Source organism: Mustela nigripes, chromosome 14 (assembly GCF_022355385.1).
Source record: "Mustela nigripes isolate SB6536 chromosome 14, MUSNIG.SB6536, whole genome shotgun sequence".
Lineage (NCBI taxonomy): Eukaryota > Metazoa > Chordata > Mammalia > Carnivora > Mustelidae > Mustela > Mustela nigripes.
The window spans coordinates 105,941,949-105,968,818 of NC_081570.1; the positions used below are offsets into that span (position 1 = coordinate 105,941,949).

Consider the following 26,870-nt stretch of genomic DNA (forward strand, 5'->3'; position numbering starts at 1 on the left):
GGCATCTGCCTTCAGCTCAGGTCATGGTCCCAGGGTCCTGGGATGGAGCTCCACATCATTGGGCTCCCTGCTCAGCAGGAGGCCTGCTTCTCCCTCTCCCACTCCCTCTGCTTGTCTTCCCACTCTTGCCATTTCTCTCTCAAATAAATGGATAAATCTTAAAAAAGCAAATTAAATTCAAAATACACTAGATGGAATGAATAGTAGACTAGAGGAAACAAAAGAACAGATCAGCAAGCTGGAGGACAGAATGATGGGAAGCAATTAAGCATGCCTGAGAGTGAGGGAGAGAAGGAAAGATATAAAAATGAAAACAGACTTAGGGAACTCAGTGATGCCAGCAAGCATAAGAAAATTCAATTATAGGGATCCCAGGAGAAGAGAGGGGAAAAGGGGGCAGAAAATTTATTTGAATAAGGAATAGCCGACAATTTCCCCAATCTGGGGAAGGAAACAGAAATCCAGATCCAGAAGGCACACAGAGTCCCCAACAAAATCAACCTAGGGAGGTCTACTCCAAGACATACAATAATTAAACTGGTAAAAAGAAGAGATAAAGAGAGAATTTTAAGGGGCGCCTGGGTGACTCAGTGGGTTAAAGCCCCTGCCTTCGGGTCAGGTCATGATCCCAAGGTCCTGGGATTGAGCACCGCATCGGGCTCTCTGCTCAGCGGGGAGCCTGCTTCCTCCTCTCTCTCTCTGCCTGCCTCTCTGCCTACTTGTAATTTCTGTCTGTCAAATAAATAAATAAATCCTAAAAAAAAAAAAAAGAGAGAGAGAGAGAATTTTAAAAGCATAAAGAGGGGTGCCTGTGTGGCTCAGTGATTAAGCATCTGCCTTCGGCTCAGGTCATGATCCCGGGGTCCTGGCATCGAACCCCTAACTGGGCTCCATGCTTCTCTCTCCCCCACTCCCCCTACTTGTGTTCCCTCTCATTGTCTCTCTCTCTGTCAAATAAATAAATAAAATCTTTTTTAAAAAAAATAAATGAAAGCAGAAAGTAGAAAAACAGTTACATACAAGGGAAAACCTTAAGGTAATCAGTAGATTTCTCAGAAGAAACTTCCCAGGACAGAAGGAGTAGCATGATATATTCAAAGTGCTGAAAGAAGAAAGCCTGTGGCCAAGCATGCTCTATCCAGCAAGGCTATTATTCACAACAGAAGGACAGATAAAGTTTCCCATACAAGCAAGAGTTATAGAAATTCATGACCACTAAACCAGTCCTGTAAGAAATGTTAAAGGGAACTCTTTGAGACAGTAAGTAGGAGTAAGAAAAGTAGGAAAAACAAAACCAGCAAAATGAAGTATGTTTATAAAAATCAGTCAAGGAATTCACAAAATAAAAGGCTGCAAAGTATGACACCAATATACCTAAAACGTGAAGAGAAGAGGAATAAAGAATGAGTTCAAACGTAAGTGACCATGAATTTAACATAAACTGCCATATGCTTAACACAAACCTAATGGTAACCACAAATTAAACCAGTAAAAAAGTAAAGAGAAAGATGGGACGCCTCAGTGGCTCAGTCAGTTAAGCATCTGCCTTCAGCTCAGGTTATGATCCCAGGGTCCTAGGACTGAGCCCTGCACTGGACAAACTCCACAGGGAGTTTGCTTCTCCCTCTCCCTCTGCCCCTGCTTATATTCTCTCTCTTGCATATGACACCTGGAGCTCATCACAAACGCCCTCCTTAACACCCATCACTCATTTGACTCAACCCCCCACCTAAGAGTACACTTCTGATGAGCACTGAGTAATGTGTAGTCATCTTGAATCAACAGGCACCTGGATGACTCAGCTGGTTAAGCATCTCTTGATTTCAGCTCAGGTCATCATCTAGGATGTGAGATCAAGCCCCACACTGGGCTCCGTGCTGGGTGTAGAGCACATAGCTTAAGATTCTCTCTCTCGGGTGCCTGGGTGGCTCAGTGGGTTAAGCCGCTGCCTTCGGCTCAGGTCATGATCTCAGGGTCCTGGGATCGAGTCCCGCATTGGGTTCTCTGCTCCGCGGGGAGCCTGCTTCCTCCTCTCTCTCTCTCTGCCTGCCTCTCTGCCTACTTGTGATCTCTCTGTGTCAAATGAATAAATAAAATCTTTAAAAAAAAAAAAAGATTCTCTCTCTCCCTCTGCCCTTTCACCCCACATCTGTCTCTCTCTTAAAAAAAAAAAAATAAATAAAAAGAATTGCTAAATCACTATATTGTACACCTCATATAACTAATATGCTAATAAATCAATATGACACCATATGTTAACTACACTGGAATTAAAATTTTTAAAAATGTGTAAGAAGATTTTTAAAAAGAAAGGAAGAAAAGAAAGTAGATGATATAGATGTGGAAAATTCATACTTACCTGCAGTCTGCCAATGGCCACTAAGCAAAATTTGCTCCCCTGGCCTGCCTCTGGATCATCATCTGGGAGGGAGACACCTTCAGGAAGGTGAAATTAAAAGGTTTAAGAGGGATCTCAAACTCAACTGCCTTCAATTCAGATAGAAAAAGATTTAAAATACATGTAGGTATGAAGAGACTAGGTATAAAATAACAGAGTGCTGAATTACTCTGCACAGAACAACTGCACAGAACTTACCATATATGCCAGATACTGTTTAAAGTATTTTTACATGTATTAATTCATATATTTTAGCCATATTAATTGTAATAAACTATAGAGTACAAGTCCCACTCAAAGTATTCTAAAAAACTGTACTGGTCAAACCAAACATATGGAGACAGTCATTTATTCTAGGACTAATACCATAGGCAGGCAACAGATGTCTTGCCCACCTTGTGTTTTAAAATAAGCAAACAACTAAAAATGAAATTAAACCAACATCAAAAGCTAGTTACTTATGTCCTTTGGAAAAGAGAGAAGCCAAAGTTTCAATGTTTTTGTGGAAAAGGAAGAAGGCTGCATTTTCTCTCTAGTCTTTGCATATATAGTCTTTTTACCAAGAAAAATATTATTTGAGAGCAATACAGAAGTATAAAAGACCATGTATAATATGGCAAATGTATGGTTTATTCAGTATATAAACTAAAAGGCTCAAATGTCACTACACTTAAAATTAATTTTTCTGAATTACATTTAATTACCATTTATTGAGTGCATATATATGCCAGGCACTGGGCTAAGTGCTTTTCTTACATTAACTCTAATCTTCAAAATAACTCTATGTGGGATATATTACCTCCAAATTATAGATGAGAAAACTGAGGGGTTCTTTTTATACAGGTCAAATGTCTTACCCTAAGTTATACCATTAGTAAGTAACAATGCCAGAATCAAACCCAGGTTTTTTTTATACAAAGTTTGATTTCTTCCCCAAATATACCACCTTGCCTCCTTCTGTCTTAGTTTCCCTCTCCCTACAATCCCATTTCCCCATTACACCCATCTAGCAGCAAAGTAATAAAGTTGCTAAGATCTGGAAATTCTGACAAAACAGTTTAAAAGGCTGATTCCTGCACTCAACCACCCTTCTCACATTTTCTATTTGACTTCAAGTTCTAGCTAAGCTAATGTGCTCACATCTTGATTTGAGGCCTTTAAAGAGAATATCCCACTTATAAGTTACTACTATTAAGTCATTTCCCTCTTCTCCCTCCAAGTAATGCTTCTACTTTAAAAAGCTTTCCCAAATTAACTGCACTCAATGCCAACTGTTTCTTTGCACAAAAAACTTAGAAAATTGGTATTCAGTATATATTATTATAAGTCTGCATGTTGAAAAATTGCATTCTGTGATACCGCCAACACTGAATCATTTTTAAGTCTGAGTAATCCATCTCCCCAGCTGTAATATACAGGAGGGGCAGGAGCCTGCTTTTTCTTTGTTTTTTTCTTACAGTTTATACCACAGTACATTTCGCATACCAGGTACATGATAAATGTTAGCTAACTCAGACTCTGTGACAAACCTGCTGCACCATGGGAGAAATTCAACTTTCCTACCTGCTGGGGGCCAGGCCTTGATGTAGCCTGTGCAGTGGACCACCACAAAGTGAGGTTCCCCATCCTTCACAGAGCCAAGTCCATTCCTAGAAGAAGTACATGTGTGAGGAGAAAACCCTACCCAGTAACATTTAAAAGGCAATGCTGGCTTAGTACCTTTAACTTTAGGCTCTTGGATGTTTAGAAAACTGGGTCACTTTTTGACCTCTCCCACCCAAAAGTGACCACCATATTTCTGACCCTTGCCAAAGTAAAGAAACAGAAAGATAGTGTAGCAGAAAGAAAGTTGGTAAAGTGGTAGGGCAACTTCTTCAAACAAGATAAGCAAAGGAGGCTGTAAAAGTTTAGGAAAATATTGCCCCCTCTCCCCCCAAAAAAAGTAACTGGAAAGTAAAGGATGAAGGTGAGGGCTGTTGAAAGAAGTACTACAGTAAGATGGCTGAAAAGGTGATGATCTCTACAGGTACTTGGCCATCCCTTTGGTTTTTCACTGTTCAGGACCTCACCTGCATCTGTTCCTCACAAAGCTCAATCTATTCATGGAGACTGGGTCCACTGAGCTACTGCCACACCTGTTTCAAAGAACAGAGAGATTAAAAGCAATTAAGCTGTGCTATTAAAGAACTTTCCATCCACTAAGAGCCAGAAAAGGGGGCTCTGGATTAGACACAGAAGGATAAAGAAGTCGGGCTTGATATTTCTACAACTTGTATTTCTAAAACTGTCCAGAATTTGAAGTTCAAAATATTCCACATAATCTTCAAATGCAGACATTCTCTACACTGTGGTCAGTATACTTTTTGTGTAAAGGACCAGACGCTAAATATTTCAGCTTTTGTGGGTCATACAATCTGTTGCAATGAGCCATCAGAGCATGAAAACAGATATAGGCAACACATAAACAAATGCACATTGCTATGTTCCTATAAAGCTTTATTTACAAATACAAATATTTACAACCACAAACAAAGAGTTGTGGTCTGCAGATTCCTGTTCTATACCACAACCCAATCTATTTGCCACACTTCTTTATTATTTATCTTGCTCTTTTCTATGTCTCTACATAGGTCATGTCCACATATTGGGACATTCTCCCACCCTCTCTACCTTCCTTATCTCATTTCTTTAAAATAATGGCTAAAACTTACCCAGAGTTTAATATATACTGTATACTATTCTAAGCATCTTTACAAATATTTATTACCTCATGGTTTTAACAACTTTGTGAGGTTCTCAATTCCCAATATTAGACAAAACCACAACACAAAGTAGTCATGTAATCAGCTCAAGGTCTCAGAAGATAGTAGGTATTAGTCCAGGTTCAGAAGTTACTCTAAATCAGTAAGCCATATAATATTAAATTCTGTAACTCTCTCAGGAAACCTTTCTTAATGTCCTACTCATCATTTCTAAAAAACATCCTCTCAGTGCAATGTAGGCAATTTCCACTGTACAACCTGAACTTATTTGTGACTTTAAGAGGTATCTTTCCTGCCTGTGTAGAATGTACCACCATACTTTCTTCAGAATACTAAAAAAGTATAATTTACAATTATAAACACTAAATATTAAGTGAAAGATGTAAGAAAGTATCAATACTCTGTGAAAAAAAGAAAAATGCAGAAATGTTCTGAGTAGGTGGATGCTGTCTTGTGAAATACTGGGAAAAAATACAGGTTTTGGAATCCAACTACTCTGGATTAAAATAAAATCCTATGCCAGACATTACCTCTGTAATCCTGGGAAGTTAATTTTGAATCTTTTTTTAACAGCAGAATAGTAACCATGAACTCAACCCCAAAGAACAGATGTGGGAAATGTGATGACAGCCAAGTCTCTTATAATATGTGGCATAGGAGTTGTTCATTAAACTTTAGTTCCCTTATCAAACACTTCATTCTGTTATAATTCATGTGGGTCTTGACAGTTAAATTTAATCCAACTAGAGCTCAGATTTAAAAGGTTAACTCCCGGGGTACCTGGGTGGCTCAGTGGGTTAAAGCCTCTGCTTTCAGCTCAGGTCATGATCCCAGGGTCCTGGGATCGAGCCCCACATGGGGCTCTCTGCTCAGCAGGGAGCCTGCTTCCACCTCTCTCTCTCTCTGCCTGTCTTTCTGCCTGTGATCTGTCAAATAAATAAATAAAATCTTAAAAAAAAAAATGTTAACTCCCCTAACCAGAAATCAAACGCCCTGCTCTTAATTTTTCTTAATTCTTAATTTTAAGTTAAATTAAGTCTTAATTTTTCTTAAGTTTCTTAAGTCCTTAGCCTGACACTCACCTCATACGGCAAATAAATGATCTCCTTGAGCCCATACACATCCTCATGGATGACTGTTGACCTTCCTTTTTCACTGTTCCAGTCTTCAGATCAAGTATACGCCCTGAAAAATGATGTGAAAAACAGTCTGGACTGTGTTCTTGTATGTGGTGAAAAGGGGACAGGAGAGACACTGGAGGCCAAGATAAATAAGTATCCTGTTCATGCCCTTCAATCTCCTTGCTTATAAAAGAACAGGCCAAGTAGGGGAAGGATTTTTTTCAAGTCCAAAAATACCTCAAACTCCATCAATGAATGTTATTCTTAAATTCAAAGGCAGCACTGGAGATAACCTTGTGTAAGGAAGAAAGCTGGGAGTGGAAAGTAGTGTTGGCAAGTAAGAGACCAGGCTATATTCTTGGATCTCATTTTTATACACATGCACATACACATGTGTACACACATGCACACTGAGGGAATGTCATTGTTTAAAAACAAATAATTTCATATGCCATACTAACACAATACCTATCTCCAGCCAAAACTGTTCCTCCTTTTATTATATAGAAACTAATGGCAAGGGCATCTGGGTGGCTCTGAAGCATCTGCCTTCAGCTCAGGTCATGATCCCAGGGTCCTAGGATCAAAGTCCTCATCAGGCTCCCTGCTCCCTCCTCTACCTCCCTCCGCTGTTTGCCCTGCTGTGTGCTCTGTCAAAGAAATAAATAAAATCTTTATTAAAAAAAAAGAAAAAAGAAAGAAAGAAACGAATGGCAACTTTTGAGAAAAGGAACTAGAAACATGAAATCCATAAAGACCTAAAAGAAGGGAAAACTAAAACACAATTAACAAAGGCAAAATCTTGCCATTTGCAATGACATGGATGAAATTAGATGGGGTTATGCTAAGCGGAGTAAGTCAGAGAAAGACAATCATCATATGATCTCACTCATATGTGGAATTTAAGAAACAAAACAGGATCACAAGGAAAGATAGGAAAAAAAATAAAATGACAAAATCAGAGAGGGAGACAAACCATTAAGACACTTAATCACAGGAAACAAACTGAGGGCTGCTGGAGGCGGGGGAGGGGATGGGGTAACTGGGTGATGGACATTAAGAATGGCAGTGAGGGACGTTTGGGTGGCTCAGTTCTTAAGCGTCTGCCTTCGGCTCCGGTTATGATCGCAGGGTCCTGGGATTGAGCCCTGCCATCAGGCTCTCTGCTTGGTGGGAAGCCTGCTTCTCCCTCTCCCACTCCCCCTGCTTGGGTTCCCTCTCTCACTGTGTCTCTCTGTGTCAAATAAATAAATAAAATCTTTAAAAAAAATAAAGAAGGGCAGTGATATGAGCAATGGGCATTGTATAAGACTGATGAATCATTGACCTAGAGGTAGACCTCTGAAACCAGTAATACATCATGTTAATTAACTGAATTTAATTAATGGACTTTCTTATATTTAATTACAAGTTTTTAGAAGATTTAGCTTATTTATTTGAGAGAGAGGGAGAGAAGGCGTGCACACTGAGTGTGTGTGTGTATACACGTGTACACAGGAAGACGCAGAAGAAGGACACAGAGAATCTCAAATAGATTCTAGCTTAGCATGGAGCCTGACATGGAGCTCAATTCCAAAACTCTAAAATCACAACCAGAGTCAAAACCAAGAGTTGAGACACTCAACCAACTGAATCACCCAGGCCCCCCTTAATTACCAGTTTTTAATACAACTTTTTTTTTTTTTTTTAAGATTTTATTTATTTATTTGACAGAGAGAGATCACAAGTAGGCAGAGAGGCAGGCAGAGAGAGAGAGGAGGAAACAGGCTCCCTGCTGAGCAGAGAGCCCGATGCAGGACTCGATCCCAGGACCCTGAGATCATGACCTGAGCCGAAGGCAGCGGCTTAACCCACTGAGCCACCCAGGTGCCCTTAATTACCAGTTTTGATCTGCTTTCACTTTAAATTTTTTTTCCAGAGTTGCTTAAGAAGCAGATGTGTTTCTTCTAGCCAAACTCTGGCAAAAGTACTGAAGAGCATTAAAATAGGGGGAAGGGAAGAAAAAAAGGAAGAAAGAAAGAAAGAAAAATAAGACAAAAAATAGTATAGATACAAAAAAACCCACAATAGTAACAACAACTTATATACTGATAGAGGTGCCTGGGTGGCTCAGTTGTTAAGCGTCTGCCTTGGGCTCAGGTCATGCTCCCAGGTCCTGCCATGGAGCCCCAAATCATCGGGCTCCCCGCTCAGTGGGAAGCCAGCTTCTCCCTCTCTCACTCTCCTGGCTTTGTGTTCCCTCTCTTGCTATGTCTCTGTCAAATAAATAAATAAAATCGTAAAAAAAAAAACCTTATATACTGATAACCACTCCCCTCTAAAATAAATATCTATTAAATAGAATCCAGTATTAAAGCCAAAGATATGCAGAAACAGGTAGGAAAAAATACCAGGTAATTACCCATACAAATTAGACAGAAACATGGATAATTTAATTCTTTTAGAATGGGAAAAAAATTCATTGTAGATTTGGTTTTTACTGTTTTGTTTACAGTAATAAATTTTTATATGCACGCTGTCATAAAAAAAATTTTCTAAGAATAACTACAAATTATATTATCTGCATGTGGATAGAAAAAAATGATTATATCCATTATGGGAGAACATTCTAGAGGCCCTGCCAGAGTTAATGAACAAAGTGAAGAGCTAAAACACCTCTTCTGTTTCAGGGAAAAAAGAAAAGGCTTCCCATTCATTTTCCATCCACATAATTCATACCTGTCAGGGCATTTTCCGAGGTGGAAAGCTGCTCACGAAGTTTGTCCACATCATCTGGATGCACCTGATCATAGAGTGTGCTACCAAACCATTCAGACTGTGGCTGGTTCAAAACTGGGGTCACTGAGTCAGAGACATAAACCACCCGGCCTGTCTCACATGAGACAATAAACAGAAAGCCATCTGCTGCCTCCAAGATCAAATGTTTGAGTTCCTGCCCAAGGAAGAAAAATAAGTTAATACTGAACTCTTAAAAGCCAAGTATTATTCATGGAAACAAGTAAGACATTTCCGGCCTTATGCACATCTCCATAAGCAATTGCTGGCTCCTACCTGATCCACAGCCCCAGCTATGCAGGCTAAACGTAACTGCCTTCACGACAGTTTTTTTTAAATAGATATTTCTTCAATCTCTCTATGTCACTATTTACCTCTTCCCCTTCATCTCAGGACTCAAGATGGGGAATAAAGAAGTTTCCCACTAACAAAATTTAGTCCTTGATCTTACACCCTCTGGTCTCTTTTTAGGATCCTGCTCTACAAATACTCCCATTTTCACTCTCTCTCCCCTCAGATCTATAAATATGATCAGGTTTTCTCACTTATATACAAATCTTCCCTCCATTTTGCCCAACTCATCCCTATTTCAGTGCCAAGTTTATATCAAGAGTAATGTTATATTCACTGGTTCTATTCTCTTACCTTTCACGTATTCCTCAATCCCACTATAATTGTCATTCTAAACCATTCATATTGTTTTTAGCAGGTTAACAATACTCTCCTGACTGCCAATTCAAGTCCCCTTTCCTGGGTCTTTATTATGTTACTCTATCTCTCTCCAGAATCTGGTAATGTTGTCCATTCCATCCTTTTATTTTCCTCTAGCTTCTATGACACCATCCCCCAATTTCTGCTGCCCTTCTAAATGCCCCTTCTCTGCTTCAGGTACCCTTCCCTTTGTTCAAATCTTAAGTATAGATATTTCCAAGGTTCTATCTTAAGTTCTCTTCTCTATTTATACCATACTCTCTGAGAAATTATATCCACTTCTTCCTGCTATGAAATGATGCCCAAGTCTGTATCTCTAGACTCCCCTAATCTCTTTTTTTAACAGACCTAAATTCCAACCAACTCTTAAACATTTCCAATTTAGACATTCTACCAGCAACTCAATTTCAACATCTCAAAACTGGTCATATTTCCCCCTCCAAAAAACAATCCTTTGTGCTCTTCTAGCATTTCCTTCCTTGATTAACAGTATCACCTTCCTCTCAGGCTACAAGACTCAAAATCTAATTACTCTGTCTCATGCTCCAGTGATAACTGTTTTATCAATTCTATTTCCAATACTAGATCATCGTCCTAGTCATCTTGTGCCAAGACAAAGGAAATGCTTTCCTTGCATTCATTCTCCCAAATCCAGGCTTAAAATGCTCTATACCAACTAACACAATTTTGAGGGAGAGAGATGGGAGAGGGGCAGAAGAGAAGGACAATTCCAAACAGACTCAATGCCCAGCGCAGAGCCCAACTTGGGGCTCAATCTTATGACTCAGAGACCCTGACCTGAGCCAAAATCAAGAGTTGGACACTGACTGAGCCACCCAGGTACCCTATTGCCTAAAAATTAATATCTAAATTCTATAACATAACACCTAAGTATTCCATGATCAGGTCCCAGCCTACTTCCCTATTATCATCTCCCAAGGCTTGCTAAACTATTTCATTTGCCTTGAATAATCCAATCATTCTCACTAGGTATTTGCTCAAATTATTCACAATATTTATGACACTAATCCCTTACCTTGTTCATGTTTATACTTCTACAGGACTTTAATACTGCACCTCTATGACAGAACTAATTGTGTGCTCATACTTTATTTATTTACGTGTCTCTTTCCACTAGTGACTCTCTCCTATCTCTGTTCTTCTCATAGCACAAAGCACCTGGTTAGCCCACAAAAGGTGCATAAACTAGAGCCTGTTCAATCAGTATTTCTATGTATATTGTTAGATTAACTGATTAACTATTTAAAGTACATACATATAAAATTTATGCTATGTGTGTTTTCATATAGACACTCCTATCTGGAAAATTCTTACTGCTTTTTTCCGAACCACATCCCTTTCCTTCTACTCCTCTGAATAAAAAGGTGACATTATAGGTTAATTTTTTCTTCCTTATATTGCTTGTATCTTCCGAATTTTTCTGCATTAACCATGTGTTATTGTTAATAATCGAAACAGAACATGTCTTTCTTACTCTTAGAAGTCTTTGCTAACCATCCCCACTCAAACCTGGTCATTCTATTCACATTAGCCATCCCTCCACTATATATTTATCTAGTCCCATATAAATTACTAAGTCTTATTTTTTTAAAGATTTTATTTATTTACTTGACAGAGATCACAAGTAGGCAGAGAGGCAGGCAGAGAGAAAGAGAGAGAGAGAGAGAGAGAGGAGGAAACAGGCTCCCTGCTGAGCAGAGAGCCTGATGTGGGGCTTGATCCCAGGACCCTGGGATCATGACCTGAGCCAAAGGCAGAGGCTTTAACCCACTGAACCACCCAGGTGCCCCTAAAATTAGTAAGTTTTAAAGAAAGGTTATTTCTCAGGGTACCTGCATGGCTCAGTCAGTTGAATGTACAACTATTGGTTTCAGCTCATGTCATGATTTCAAGGGTCAGGAGATCCAGTTCCACACTGGGCTCCAGCTCAATGGTGAGTCTGCTTGAAATTCTCTCCTTCTCCTTCTGCCCCTCCCCCCACTCATATTTTCTCTCTCTCTCTCTAAATTTAAAAAATCATTTTAAAAAGGTTATTTCTTGGGATGCCTGGGTGGCTCAGTTGGTTAAGCAGCTGCCTTCAGCTCAGGTCATGATCCCAGCATCCTGGGATCGAGTCCCACATCGGGATCCTTGCTCCACAGGGAGCCTGCTTCTCCCTCTGACTCTGCCTTCCACTCTGTCTGCCTGTGCTCGCTCTCACTCGCTCTCTCTCTGACAAATAAATAAATAAAATCTTTAAAAAAAAAAAAAAAGGTTATTTCTTCTCTGTATGCATTTTCCTCTAATTTTTCACTTGTGTGTATCAGCCACTCAAAAATACATATTCAGACTGATTTCCACTCACATATTCATATTCACATTAAGTTCTTGAGAAGCTAGAAATGTTTTTGCCTTCCCTGTTTTTCTCATTACATGTAACAGAACACATCTCTAAGGAACGATGACTGCCTAATGTTAGACTCCTTCTATCACTAAAACTGTAAGCTGCTTCAAGAATAAGAAATCTATTTTTTCCATCTTCTAAAACCCTAAAGGCAACAAAGAGAACTGTTTCCATAGGACACAGTCATCTCTTCTTCCTACAAGTCTACTCTTATTTCACCTTATAGGCTACATTCATGAGTGAAGTTTAAAATACATATAAGCTTTGGGACACCTGGGTGGCTCAGTTGGTTAAATGTCTGACTTCAGCTCAGGTAATGATCCCAAGTCCTGGAATTGAACTGCATTGGGGCTGGGGGGTGGGGGAGAGGTGGGGAGGTAGAATCCCTGCTCAGCAGGGAGTCTACTCTTCCTCGTTTGTGCACACATGGTCTCTCCAAATAAATAAAATAAAATACCTATAAGCTTGCTAAATAATTTGCACAAGTATTCTGCAATTCTCACTGTTTGAATACTAATGAATATTATAGCCAGGAATTGAAACTACTTTCCCATGGTGTGAATTTCTCCTTAACAACTGAATTCTTGTACTTTAAGCAATCTACAGACTCAGCTTGGCTCTGTCTTTCAATATAAGGCACTAGTTAGAATTATGGTCATCTAGGGGCCTGGGTGACTCAGTCAGTTGAGTGTCTGCTTTCAGCTCAGGTCATTATCTTGGGGTCCTGGGACTGAGCCCGGCGTCAGGCTCTCTGCCTGGCAGGAGTCTACTTTTTCTCCCTCTCTGCCTGCCTCTCTGCCTATTTGTGATCTCTGTCAAATAAATAAATTAAAAAGAAAAAAGAATTATGGTCATATACCCCCAAAAGATCAAAATTTTTAACAGATTCTAGACTATCTCAGATTGTACATCCCAGAGACCTGATCAGTGAGGAAAGAAGGCTTGTAGGTGCCATCAGTGGATGTATTCCCAGTTCCTCGCAAGGACTTCATATGAGAAACTGCCATGCGTAAGATGGTTAGCTTGTCTGGTTTTCGAGCCAGGGCACTACAGGTGGGCACCATGTCTGACAGTTCTGTGATGTAGGCTGTCATCTTGTTCCGTCGCCGCCGTTCAATTTCACTATGATTTTCCCTGCGTGGAGAGAGAAGCCCCATCCAGTGGTCACAGCTGGCCATTTGGGAGCAGGGAAGAGTGATATAAATACGGAGAAAGCTGCTGAAGAAATGTAGTTGTTTGATTTAGGAGGGCTTAAGTCTCAGAGGGTAGTGTCAAGTTTGCCAACATTCTCATGCAGAACAAGCATGGAATAGAAACCAACAAGGCAGAGAATAACCAGATACCAGCAATTCTCCCTATGTAAACTGGAAACTTCACTTCCTATGTAAATTACCACTCCCCCAAATAAAAGAAAAGAAAAAGTGTTTTAAGAAGTGATAGTCTTAAAAGATGTTGATTTTATTCACTTTAGTTCCCGAGAGACAAATAATCTTGGCTTGGCTGACTCCATGTTTACTAATTCAACTTTTTAAGGCTGAAAATAAAGTGACTAGTTTTTTCCAACCCAAGTATAGTGTTCCACAGCTGATAAAATAACTGATAGTACACTTTCCTTTGGTCTATAAAATGTTGCCTGTTCCAAGCTTCTCTCTTACTCTTAACACTGGAAGGAAGAACTGGAAGATTCTGAAGTTTTACTCATCTCATTAATAAAGTCCTACCTTCTCTATTTGGATGTGGTGCTAGTATACTGAGCTCAAGAGATTTTAAGATATCATCTAGCAGAGGTCACTTCTGGGTCCCCCACTGGAGCAAAATGAATTGGAGAATAAAAGTGGAGTGGGGAGGAAAAGTCCTGAAAACACACAATTTGGATCTCAACAGGGTAAGTGGATCACATCTCCAGTGCTGATTTCCTCAATATCAGAACGAAATCTTATCATTGCTAAAAATAATAATCCAGTAGTTTTCAAGCTGGATTTCTGAAAAGCCCCAGAGTTCCTAAGTGTCTTCCACAGGGATGCACCAAAGAGAGAACCAAACAATGTGCTGCATTTCTGCTTCTCCTTGAGCAGCTTTTGCTTTATCCTTTTTATTTGCTTCCATTACCACTTAAGGGTCCTACCAGAATAAAAGTTATTTGTCAAAACAAAAAAGAAAAGTAAAAACAACTGGTCTAACATAAATCTATGAGAAGAGCAAACAAAGGTTAAGAAGTTAACTAAATGACTTTCCCAAAGGCAGCACTCACTCCCAATTAATGAAATGGTTTTCCCACCATACCATACAATATCAGCTTTCTGAAAAGTTAAAGAGTTAGCGGGAAATGACAACAAAATGAGCTTGTGGTCCTGCTGAAAAAGGTAATGAGGTAGGGGACAAAGTAGTAAAAACACATATTGGTATCAATGATCTATCTCTGAGTGGTCCCAAATCACAGAAGCCAGAAAACAGAAAAATTTAGGTATATCATTACTATCCTAATATTTCTACCTTAGTGATGACAGTCTCCAAAGAGAGCTCTAGAGTCTCCTTTCCAAAGGCAAAAAGGTCTTACCACATAAGTCCGTATTTTAACATTCTACTTTCAAACTTAAAGCACCCATCTTCCTAGTATCTAACAGACTTCTGACACTAAAATCCAGAAGGCTGCTTTTTTAAAAAGCCGTATCATGGGTGCTAAAACTTTTCTGGGAAACCACAAAAGATTCAATCACCAAAGCAAGACCAGTACTGCTATGACACAGTAATCAAGCCTATGAGTCTACACAGGAAGATAAAAGGTATGCTTTCTAGAGAGGTATGGAATAAATGCTAAGGCCTAAATAGTGGGAACCAACTGCAAACATAGATATACTTATTAGTCTTCTGATAAAAAAAGTATGCCCCTGTTAAAGCACCAACTGGCACCACTGCCCTGCTTCTAAAGCCTTTTATTCTGTGAAACAGTGCTGAGATAAAGAAAGAAAGAGAAACTATAAAACTAATAGCAATTTCTTAAATTCCTTAGTAAATCCCTCAACTCACCCACTTTCTGATGGGGGAGGCCAAAGTTCCTGTTACACACAAACTTCTAAAAAATCTTGTCCTCTCTTGCCACAGATAAGGAAAAACACAAAGAGAAGGGGGAAGAAAAGAGCAGAGTAAGAAAAAGGAAAAAGCAGTATCATCTGCTTCATCATGCTTAAAGACACTGTTCTCCTACCTGGCGAGTCTCTCTTTATCCGCAGAGCTCTGCTCATCATCCGACCTAAAAATAGAATTAATGAACTAAGCTAAAATTAAAATAAAAAGAAAGAAAAAAATAAAGATGGATGGATGGATAGACTGATGGAAGGAAGTAGAGAGGAGAAAGGAACGAAAAAAGGAGATAGAACAAAACAGATGCAGAGAAGGGAAAATTAAAACATGGACAGAAATCTTGCTCATAACTTTACAAAGCCATTTGTTAGGATAAAGAAAAAGTAACTTACAGGACAAAGGTTGACATAAAAGCAAGGCCAATATTCATTATAAATTAATGTAGTCTGAACACAGAAAGTATTTTGCCAATCAATCTCTGTAGAGACCAACAATAAATAGTTTGAACAAGAACCCAACAAGAGAATATATTCTCACACATTGCTCCCAATCTGGAAATATAGTGATACCCACATATGTTATTCTTTTTTTATTTTTTTAAGATTTATTTATTTGAGGTGGGGGGAAGATGCAGGAGGGAGAAGGAGAATAGCACAGAGCCTGACACAGGGCTCGATCCCATAACCCCGAGATCATGAATGAAGAGTCAGCCATTTAGCCAACTGAACCACCCAGGTGCCCCCACATATGCTATCCTATAATGAAAAAAAAAAATCAAAGAGTAAATCATGATAAGAATGTCAAATTATCACAAATACAATCTCTCTGTAACATGCAGACACACACATGCACTCACAGACAACATAACGGAAATTACATAAATAAAACTTAAGAATTAGATTTCTGGCACATCCCCTATCATTGGTTTGATACTGAAGTAGTAAATTTCTATTTATTCACTCTCCCATTTCTTTGCAGTAAAGCCCTAAAACTACTGAATCCCCAGTGCCAACTCCCCCTCCCCTGGAGGGGGCTACAAAGGATTACCACTAAATTTTTCTGGAAGACTGAAAATTGTAAGAGTGGGTGGCAACTAAAGAAACATCAAGGTGTTGGTAGGCCAGTATATCAGTATCAATTCCATGAAAAACAATATATATATAGATATAAATATAGATTAAGAAGCCTCAAATGAAACATCTAAGTATGACATATGAACAGCCTAAAACACTAATATAACATCTAAGTATGACATATGAACAGCCTAAACACTAATATTTCATTATTAAAAGTGATATGTACAGGGGCACCCGAGTGGCGCAGTCAGTTAAGGGTCCGAATCTTGGTTTTGGCTCTGGTCACAATCTCAGGATGGTGAGATGGAGCCCAACAACAGGCTCTGTGCTTGGTGTGGAGACTGCTTAGAATTCATTCATATTCTCTCTCTCTCTCCACCTCTTTCTCTCCCCCCGCCCAGCTACCCTTCATCTCCTACAGGAATAAGTTGTTTAAGAAACTTAAATATCTAAAATTCCTATTATTACTACTCCTACTATTACAAATCCATAATCCTTTAACCATTCTAGTATCTCTAAGTGAAATACGTGAATGTCTAAATATTTATATTAAGTAGGACAAATGAAAACTAAAATAATTCAGGTCATGTCTTCATAGAGACTTTTGGAATTTTAATCAAGAAACTGTTAACCTGCATGACCAGTACTATCTGATGACTTGACTGTCATTCTTTTTTTCATTTTTTTAAAAATTGATTTATTTAAGTAATCTCAAAACCCAATGTGGGGCCTGAATTCAGGACCCTAAGAATAGGAGCTAGATGTTCTACTGACTGAGCCAGCCAGATGCCCATGATGGCTTGACTTTACAGGGCAGCTTGAAAAACTATTCCCCAAATATCTATAATTAACTTCTCATTTTAGAGATGGTATATACCCTAAAGTATTTATAAGTATCTATTTCAATAAATAAATTATTTGAAAATCTCTTAAATCCATTCCTTTCCTATTGCCACTGCCTCCACTCTATCCCAGGCACTCATGATTTGATAGCTATCTTATTATTCACCCTTGCATCTATTTCCCTGACTATAGTGCTTCTCTTTAATCCATCTTATACACTGCTATTAGAGAAGATCCCATATGCATTTTATTTATCAAAATCTGTTATTCAGGGGCACCTTGCTGGCTCAGTCATTGGGCATCTGCCTTTGGCTCAGGTCATGGTCCCAGGGTACTGGGCTCAAGCCCCACATTGGGCTCCCTGCTCTGTGGGAAGCCTGCTTCTCCCTCCCCCACTCCCCTGCTTGTATTCCCTCTCTCGCTGTCTCTCTGTCAAATAAATAAATAAAATCTTTAAAAAATAAAATAAAATAAATCTTTTATTCGAAGCCCATGATGGCTTCAGACAGTTATAAGCTACTATGACTGGAATTTCTTAGCCTTCTACATCAGTGGTTCTCAAGGTATAGTCCCCAGACTAGCAACATCCACAATAAATATAAGTACTCAGTTAAGCTCTGGATTTTTGATTATTCATTTTTCTAAGGTGGCTACAAACTCCATTTTTAAAAAACAAACTAACTTACTATTTAAAATATACAGAATGAACTTTCTAAAAAAAAAATACTTTGCTTTTTATTTATAAGTCCTTCTCAACTCAGATGTACAAAGTTGAGGATTTATAAATAAAAAGCAAAGCATTTTTCAAAATCTTAATAAAATTTAAATACATTTATTGCAATCAAAATTCATCTCCACATAAATTGTTCCTGTTGCAATTTTTTTAAAAAGATTTTATTTATTTATTTGACAGAGATCACAAGTAGGCATAGAGACAGGCAGAGAGAGAACATGGCAGGGGGGGCAGGCTCCCTGCAGAGCAGAGAGCCCGATGCGGGGCTCGATCCCAGGACCCTGGGATCATGACCTGAGCTGAGGACAGAGTAAGCTTTAACCCACTGAGCCACCCAGGCGCCCCCCTGTTGCAATTTTTAAAGGAAAACTATTATCTGTACAGAGTTTGTGGAACCATTTAATAATGAATGCAACCATTAAATCTGTAACTTGTGTTCCTGTGGACACCCAGCAAGCGCAATGTATAGCTGCTTATCATATACATAAAAACATTGTGTAAATTGTGCCATTAGTTTGAAGCCATGTTACCTGAACATAAACAGTAACTTTCATACAAAATTTTGCCAGCTTTCAGAGTGTGAGAAAGACTGGACAGAGTAATTAACTTCTAATGAGATCAAATTAAACTCCATACGCCTGAGCTGCCTGGTCCCACAACATGGCCCAAGATGTTCTATTACATTACCTGGCAAACCGCTCCTTATCATTAGACATCTGATCATCGTCACACCTAAAAAGAAAAATAAGGTTAGCCCAAAGCATTATACTTGTTATATCTACTTCATCTGAAATGAAAACTAGAAAGGAGTAAAAATATTCAACAGGGGGGAAAAAAATCCAATGGAAAAGCATCGCAAAGCAAAAGAGATAGTAATACCATACAAAAGAACTTAAGAAACCCATGACTATTATTTGTCAGGATTCTGATATTCTCCTTTACCCTTACTTATCAGACACTCCAAAAAAAAAAGATGATGATCTCATGAGGGCACAGCTGACTGCCTGGTCAACACTACTCTGAGGTTAGGGATAGTTGTGTTTTAATTATGGCAAAAAAACATGGAACACAAAATTTACCATCTTAACCAATTTTTAGAGTACTATTCAGTAGTGCTAACTGTATTTACATTGTTGTGCAAGAGATGTATAGAACTTTCTAATCTTGCAAAACTGAAACTCTATATACACTAAACATCATCTTCCCACCTGCTCCCCACCTGACCCTCAGTTGCTAGTAACCATTACTGTACTCTCTAATTTTGACTACTTCAGATATCTCATGTAAGTGAGATTACATATAGTCATTCTGTGACTGGCTTATTTTACTTAGTATAATGTCCTCAACATTCATCCATGTTGTAGCACATGTCAGGATTTCCTTCCTTTTTAAGTCTGAACAATATTCCACTGGACATATATGCCACATTTTCTTTATGCATTCATCTGTCAATAGATATTTGGTTGCTTCCACCTCTTGGCTATTGTGAAAATGGGAAGTGCACATGAGTGTGCAAATATCTAAGACCCTGTTTGAATTATTTTGGGTATTTATAACCAGAAGCGGGGTTGTTGAATCATATGGTGATTCTGTTTTTGATTTTTTGAGGAATCTTCATACTGTTTTCCAGAGTGGTTAAATTTACAATTTACATTCCAACCAATAGTGCACAAGGGTTCCCACTTTTTCACATCCTTACCCAACACTTATCTTCTATTTCTATGATGGTGCCCATCATCATGGATGTGAAGTGGTATCTCATTGTTGTTTCAATTTGCATTTCTCTAATGATTAGTGATGCTGAACATCTTTTCATATGTTTGTTGGCCTTCTGCATATCTTCTTTGAAAAAAATGTTGATTCAAGTGGTTTGCCAATTTTTTTTTTTTTTTTTTTGGTTTGCCAATTTTTAATCAGGTTTTTTTTTATTGAGTTGTGGTAGTTCTTAATATTATTATAGAGATTAATCTCTTATCAGATACATGATTTGCAAATATTTTCTCCCTTACATGGGCTATCTTTTCACTGTTTTCTTTGATGCACAGAAAGTTTTAAGAGATAGCTTGAAATTATGACATAAACAATGTTTTTTATCTCTCTGATCAAGGAAACACAATCCATTCATCCCAACAACTTGTACTTAATAAGCCAATAAATCGTATCTGCTAAATACGGAAACTATAGGAATTACTGAGGGAGGAAAATCTTAAAGAAAAAAAAAAAAACTACTCTCTGGATGATCTAAATTTTCTTCTTACTGCCACAGGATATAGCAAAGATCTATCAACTTTGGGCAGAAAGTGCTTTTGGGAAATAATAAGTCTCACAAAAAGTCTCACAAAATTTGCAGTTAAACCAGATATTACATTAGAGTCAAAATTTATACTGCTCCTTTACCGGCTGTAAATCCTCAACTAATCCAACCCCAAGAATTTTCAGATTTTGAAAATAACAGGAAAGCAGAGAAGAATGGGCAAATCCATGGAAATGTAAATGAATTCCAGCTCAAGAACAAATGGTTTGTTCCTAGGACACGAAATATGCTTTAAATCAGATGCTACTAACTCCTAGTGAAACATGTAACCTAAAGTGAAAAGAGAGACCTTAATTTACATATTAACTTTGAATCTCAAGAATGAGTCTTCTAGATCCTTGGCTGGAAGCAGGTTCCAGAAATCAATCAGAACACAGGGCCCTGGGCCCTATCCCTGGCCTACCGAATTACCTTTTTTTAACATAATCTCTAAACCCAATGTGGGGCTTGAATTCACAACCCCAAGATCAAGAGACACGTGCTTTATCAACTGAGCCAGTCCATACCTACTGAATTGGAATCTTGACCTTAACAAGAAACCCCATATGGCTTTGTATACACATTAAGGTTGAGAAGCACTACTGTGAACACTAGTAACTCTCACAATGCACCTGGAGTTTCTAAGCCTTTATATTATTAAAAATGATTTTTTAGGGGCGCCTGGGTGGCTCAGTGGATTAAGTCTCTGCCTTCAGCTCAGGTCATGATCCCAGGGTCCTGGGATTGAGCCCTGCATCAGGCTCTCTGCTCAGCAGGGAGCCCACTTTCTCCTCTTTCTCTGCCTGCTTCTCTGTCTACTTGTTATCTCTGTCAAATAAATTAAAAAAAAATCTTTTAAAAAATGATTTTGTAGGTGTCTGGAGAATATAACAAAATGACATTTGAACAAATCAATGAAAACATATGATAAATTACAACTTTCAAAAGTAGCATCCACCAAAGAAATTTAGTGCTGACTTATGGACACAGTGCAAATAAGGTTTTCACACACTGACCAGAGAGGAAAAATTCCAACTGTTTAAAAAATAAATAAATTTTAGGGCGCCTGGGTGGCTCAGTGGGTTAAGCCGCTGCCTTCGGCTCAGGTCATGATCTCAGGGTCCTGGGATGGAGTCCCGCACCGGGCTCTCTGCTCAGCAGGGAGTCGGCTTCCTCCTCTCTCTCTCTCTGCCAGCCTCTCTGCCTACTTGTGATCTCTCTCTGTCAAATAAATAAATAAAATCTTAAAAATAAATAAATAAATAAATAAATTTTAAAAGAAGATAAATTTTGTGATGTCTCTCTCAGGTATCATGACCCACTAGGTAAAATGATTGTGACAGTCTTTTTTTGTGGCTGGGGAAAGAACAAATGAACTGATCTGTATATAGTTTGTGACTACTAGATTTTGTGGAAATGAAGACAGTGACTCAGGGCCAGAGCTAAGTGAGAAGTATAAATAAGACTAGTGGTGGGGCACCTGGCTGGCTCAGTTAAGCATCTGCCTTTGGCTGAGATCAGTTAAGCATCTGCCTTTGGCTGAGGTCAGACTCCCAGGGTCCTGGATCCGCAGGGAGCCTGCGTTTCCCTTTCCCACTCCCTCTGCTTATGTTCCCTCTCTCATTGTCTCTCTCTCTCTAATAAATAAAGTCTTCAAAAAAAAAAAAGGAAAATAAAGACGAGTGGTTACCTATATGCCATGCATATGCACAATTCGGTCCCACCAATAGCATTTATCATTATAATTAGGGATTCCAAATTGGAAGAATTCCCATAACTGTTTTTATTTTATTTTATTTTTTAAAAGATTTTATTTATTTATTTATTTGAGAGAGAGAGAGATCTATCACAAGTAGGCAGAGAGGCAGGCAGAGAGAGAAGAGGAAACAGACTCCCTGCTGAGCAGAGATCCTGATGCAAGCCTCGACCCCAGGACACTGGAATCATGACCTGAGCTGAAGGCAGAGACTTAACCCACAGAGCCACCCATGCGCCCCTCCCAGAACTGTTTTAAAAAGTGGGACACCTGGGTGGCTCATTTGGTTGGGTATCTGACTTCAGCTCAGGTCATGATCCCAATATCCTGGGATGGAGTCCAAAATCAGGCTCCGCAGGGAGCCTACTTCTCCTTCTGCCTGATGCTCCCCCTGCTTGGGTGCATTCTCTCTCTCTGACAAATAAAAAAATAAAATCTTAAAAAAATATATCTATCCTTCCTCCCAAATTGAAATATCTTTCCCTCTTCACATTTATTAATACTCACTAAGTCTCAAGAGCTCTCTTGGAGAATTATTTTCTCCAGTGCTCTGCAACTACTTCTTTATGGTAGCCAAGTTACAGTTGTTTTCAAGAGTATCTGGTAGGGTTCAGCAACGAGTTAGTAGTGAGAAATATAAGCCTAAATAAAAATACTAAAATGAGAAAAAACCCAGATGTCCTTGACAGAACTTAAGCATTGTAAAACTAAACAACGGCAAGGAATTTACAATATAGACATCCTCCATGCAAAAACAAAAACCGAGGACATTATGAATGTATGTAACACATATACATTTTAATATACTTATCTATGTACTGAATATTTCTGAAGGATACTCAATAAACTGGAAACTGTAGTTGTCTAAGGGGAAGGGTCTAAAGTAGAAAGGAAAACAGGCCTGAACTACACATAACTTCGCACTATTTAAAAACTTATAAAATATATTACTTTTTTTTTAAAAAAGATATTTATTTATTTGAGAGAGAGGCAGTGAGAAAGAGCATGAGAGGGGAGAAGGTCAGAGGGAGAAGACTCCCCATGGAGCTGGGAGCCTGATGTGGGACTCGATCCCGGGACTCTGGGATCATGACCTGAGCCGAAAGCAGTTGTCCTACCAACTGAGCCACCCAGGCATCCCAAAATATATTACTTTTTAAGATCTAGTTAATAAGACAAATCAAATCTGGACATTCATATAATAAAATAATGGCTTTTTTTAAATAGGGCTTCTTTATTAAATATTTGTTACTCAACAACGTAGACCCACCTAGGTAATATTTTCAACTTTGCAAAGGAAAAATGGCAGGTTCCAGTCAACATTATCTTCCTTTCTTTGACTCTTACTGTTTTCCTTACTTAGAAACAAAGCCAAATAATGGGTCTTTAACAGGAATAAATATTTCCCTTCTCTGAAAGAACTCCTCCATCAATGTATCAAAAAGTCCATTTTCAGTACTCCAGAAGATTCATCATTCAAGGATACAATTTCTAATTCTTGCTCTGTAGAAGTCAACAGGTATGAGAAAGTATGAAAAGTACATTAATGACCCCCCAATGAATTACACCTTAGCTTCCTAACACAGTGACTCAGGACTTGGACATAAAATTTGCTTTAGCCAATGGAAACTAGCAAATGTCAATACAAAGCAGAGGCTTGATAAGCATTTAGAATGGGACTTGCCCTTCAGATTGTAGACACTGGCATATAAAGAAACTCAGTCTGGGGAGCCTGAGTGGATCAGTGCGTTAAGGCCTCTGCCTTCAGCTCAGGTCATGATCCTGGGGTTCTGGGATCGAGCCTCGCATCGAGCTCTCTGCTCAGCGGGAAGTCGGCTTCCCTTCCCTTCTCTCTGCCTGCCTCTCTGCCTACTTGTGATCTCTGTCAAATAAACAAATAAATAAAATCTTTAAAAAAAAAATAAATAATAAAGAAACTCAGTCTGACCTCCTTAAGGATAAAAGACCACGAAGAAAACAAAATAACCATCCAGTCAATCCACAGCATTTTGAGAAATAATAAATTGTTGTTTTTAAACCACACAGCAATTAACTGTAACAGAGGGTTTTGGAAATTCTCTGCCCTCTCTTCACTAGAACCATTAAAAAAATGTTTGAAAACTTTAGGAAGTATAATATAATAGGAAACTTTAGTTTTGGATAAAGCACTTACCTCAGGCCTAAGGACAAAAATATTGCAAGTCAGAAATATAAAGATCATGAACTAATTCTTAATATCAGAAATCTAGAGAAAAAAATTTAAAATCTTACCTCAAAAATTTACTGTTCCCTTCTCCTTCATCATCAAAATCCAACCTGGGTAAAGCCAACAATAAATATTATAAGCTCATTGACACAGAACAGTAAGACATTAAAAATTCTCAACCCACAAGTTATCTGAACACCCACCCAAATGGAAGAAGGAAAACAGGAAGTGGACAGAAGTCAAATGAAGATATGTGACTTCCCCCTTTTACCAAACTGGGCAATCAAAAGAGTCTGTGCTACCTAACATTTTCCTAAGTTGGCAGTCCACCTTTGGCAAAATTTTATATCAGAGTACAACCTCTACCAAAGAAACAGGAATCCACTCAAAAATGAAAATAAAAAAATTATTAAGTCAGGTCCATTTTTCAATTCTATAGTCTAAGCTATGTTACTAGACTTCTGAAACATATTCCAAAACAGTGATGTTACAAAAGAGACCAATGTAAGATCTCATAAGGTTACTAATCAATGATTCTTTACATCACACATCTAATAAACATGTAGCATATGCTACATTAAAGACTTGCTAGATGAGAGGAAAAATAAGAGACTTACTCTCGGGACTCTCTACGCAGACAAATACAAAATAAATACAAAACAAATGAGAATAGGAAAGCACCATGTGAGGAGCATAAGCAATATGCTATAAGACATTTAGCATATTCAGGGGATTAGGGAATATTAGGGAAGATTATAGGTAACAAGGTAGGCCAACCTCCTATTAATCTCTACTCTACTGAACCAAAATATTACCACCTCATCCCAGTGATCACTCTTGGCATCTCTACTAGCCTTATAACCTAACATTATGAGTCTCTAAATGGATTACATATGAAGTACACAGCGTCAATCCTGAAAATGTTCATTCCTCTTCCTCCCTGTAGCCCCCTAATTACTAGTCAAAATTCACCTGGTAACTCCATTTCTAAGAAACTACCCTAAAAAAAAGACTAAAAAGAGAAAAAAAAATTTATGTACAAAGATATTCACTGAGCATTACATATAACAGCAAAATCTTTAAAACAACTTAAATATCCCAAAATAGGAACTGAGTACATCCCTTTATGTAACTTAAAAATCATGCTTTTATAAAATATTTAACAATATGAAAAAAAGGTTACAGATGGTTAGGTGGAAAGACCAGGCTATAAAAAACTGTATAATTACAGATTACAACTACTAAGAAGATCTACATATAAAGAATGAAGAAATTATACTAAAAAACGTATAGGAGATGATGGGGTAGTAAGATTATCGCTATTCTTCTTTCTTTCTATTTTCCAGTCTTTATTTAAAAGAATGTGTATTCTTGGGTGCCTGGGTGGCTCAGTGGGTTAAAGCTTCTGCCTTCGGCTCAGGTCCTGATTCTAGTGTCCTGGGATTGAGCCCCACATCAGGCTCTTTGCTTGGCAGGGAGCCTGCTTCCTCCTCTCTCTCTCTCTCTCTCTCTCTCTCTCTCTCTCTGCCTGCCTCTCTGCCTAATTGTGATCTCTGCCTGTCAAATAAATAAATAAATAAATAAAATCTTTTTAAAAAATAAATAAAATAAAAAAATAAAAGAATGTATATTCTTTTAAGGAGTCAATCCCACTTAGAGTTGCACCCAAACTATAAAATACCTGGGAATAAAACTAACCTAAGAGGCAAGTGATCTGTACTCAGAAAACTATAGAACACTCATAAAAGAAACTGAGAAAGACACCAAGAAATGGAAAAATGTTCCATTCTCAGGGACTGGAAGAAAAAAATTGTTAAAATGTCGATGCTACCTAGAGCAATCTATACATTCAATGCAATCCCTATCAAAATACCATCAACTTTCTTCACAGACCTGGAAAAAATAATCCTAAAATTTGTATGGAACCAGAAAAGACCCCAAATAGCCAAAGGAATGTTGAAAAAGAAAATCAAACTGTGGCATCACAATTCTGGACCTCAAGCTCTATTGCAAAACTGTAATCATCAAGACAGTATGGTAGTGGTGCAAAAACAGACACATAGATCAATGGAACAGAATAAGAGAGCCCAGAAATGGACCCTCAATTCTATGGTCAACTGATCTCTGACAAAACAGGAAAGAATATCCAATGGAAAAAAGACAGTCTCTTCAAGAAATGGTGCTGGGAAAATTGGACAGCCACATGCAGAATGAAACTGGACCGTTCCGTATACCATACACAAAAATGAACTCAAAACAGATGAAAGAGCTAAACGTGAGACAGGAATCCATCAAAATCCCAGAGAAGAATACAGGCAACAACCTCTGTGACCTTGGCCATAGCAAATTCTTGCTAGACCCATCTCCAAAGGCAAGGGAAACAAATGCAAAAATGAACTATTGGGACTTCATCAAAATAAAAAGCTTTTGCACAGCAAAGAAACAGTGGACAAAACCAAAAGACAGACAACAAATGGGAGAAAATATCTGCAAATGACATACCAGATAAAGGGATAGTGTTCATAATCTATAAAGAACTTATCAAACTTAACACCCAAAGAACAAATAATCCAATCAAGAAATGGGCAGAAGACATGAACAGATATTTCTTCAAAGACACACAAATGGCCAACTGACACATGAAAAAATGCTCAACACCGCTCAGCATCGGGACAACACAAATCAAAAACCACAATGAGAGAACCACCTCA

The 26,870-nt window shown here is 38.4% G+C and overlaps 1 protein-coding gene across 6 annotated transcripts in view; it reads right to left on the reverse strand.

Moving 5' to 3' along the window:
- ARNT (aryl hydrocarbon receptor nuclear translocator) overlaps positions 1-26,870 on the reverse strand; it is a 71,553-nt gene that overhangs the window by 19,005 nt on the left and 25,678 nt on the right. For all 6 annotated transcript variants that reach the window (XM_059376061.1, XM_059376063.1, XM_059376064.1 and 3 more), the window contains 9 exons: positions 24,225-24,269; positions 18,592-18,636; positions 15,377-15,421; positions 13,092-13,305; positions 9,000-9,213; positions 6,243-6,345; positions 4,468-4,533; positions 3,962-4,047; positions 2,360-2,436 (listed from right to left, as the gene is read on the reverse strand). In XM_059376061.1, coding sequence (XP_059232044.1) covers positions 2,360-2,436; positions 3,962-4,047; positions 4,468-4,533; positions 6,243-6,345; positions 9,000-9,213; positions 13,092-13,305; positions 15,377-15,421; positions 18,592-18,636; positions 24,225-24,269 — 895 coding nt within the window. The remainder of the gene's footprint in view (positions 1-2,359; positions 2,437-3,961; positions 4,048-4,467; positions 4,534-6,242; positions 6,346-8,999; positions 9,214-13,091; positions 13,306-15,376; positions 15,422-18,591; positions 18,637-24,224; positions 24,270-26,870) is intronic.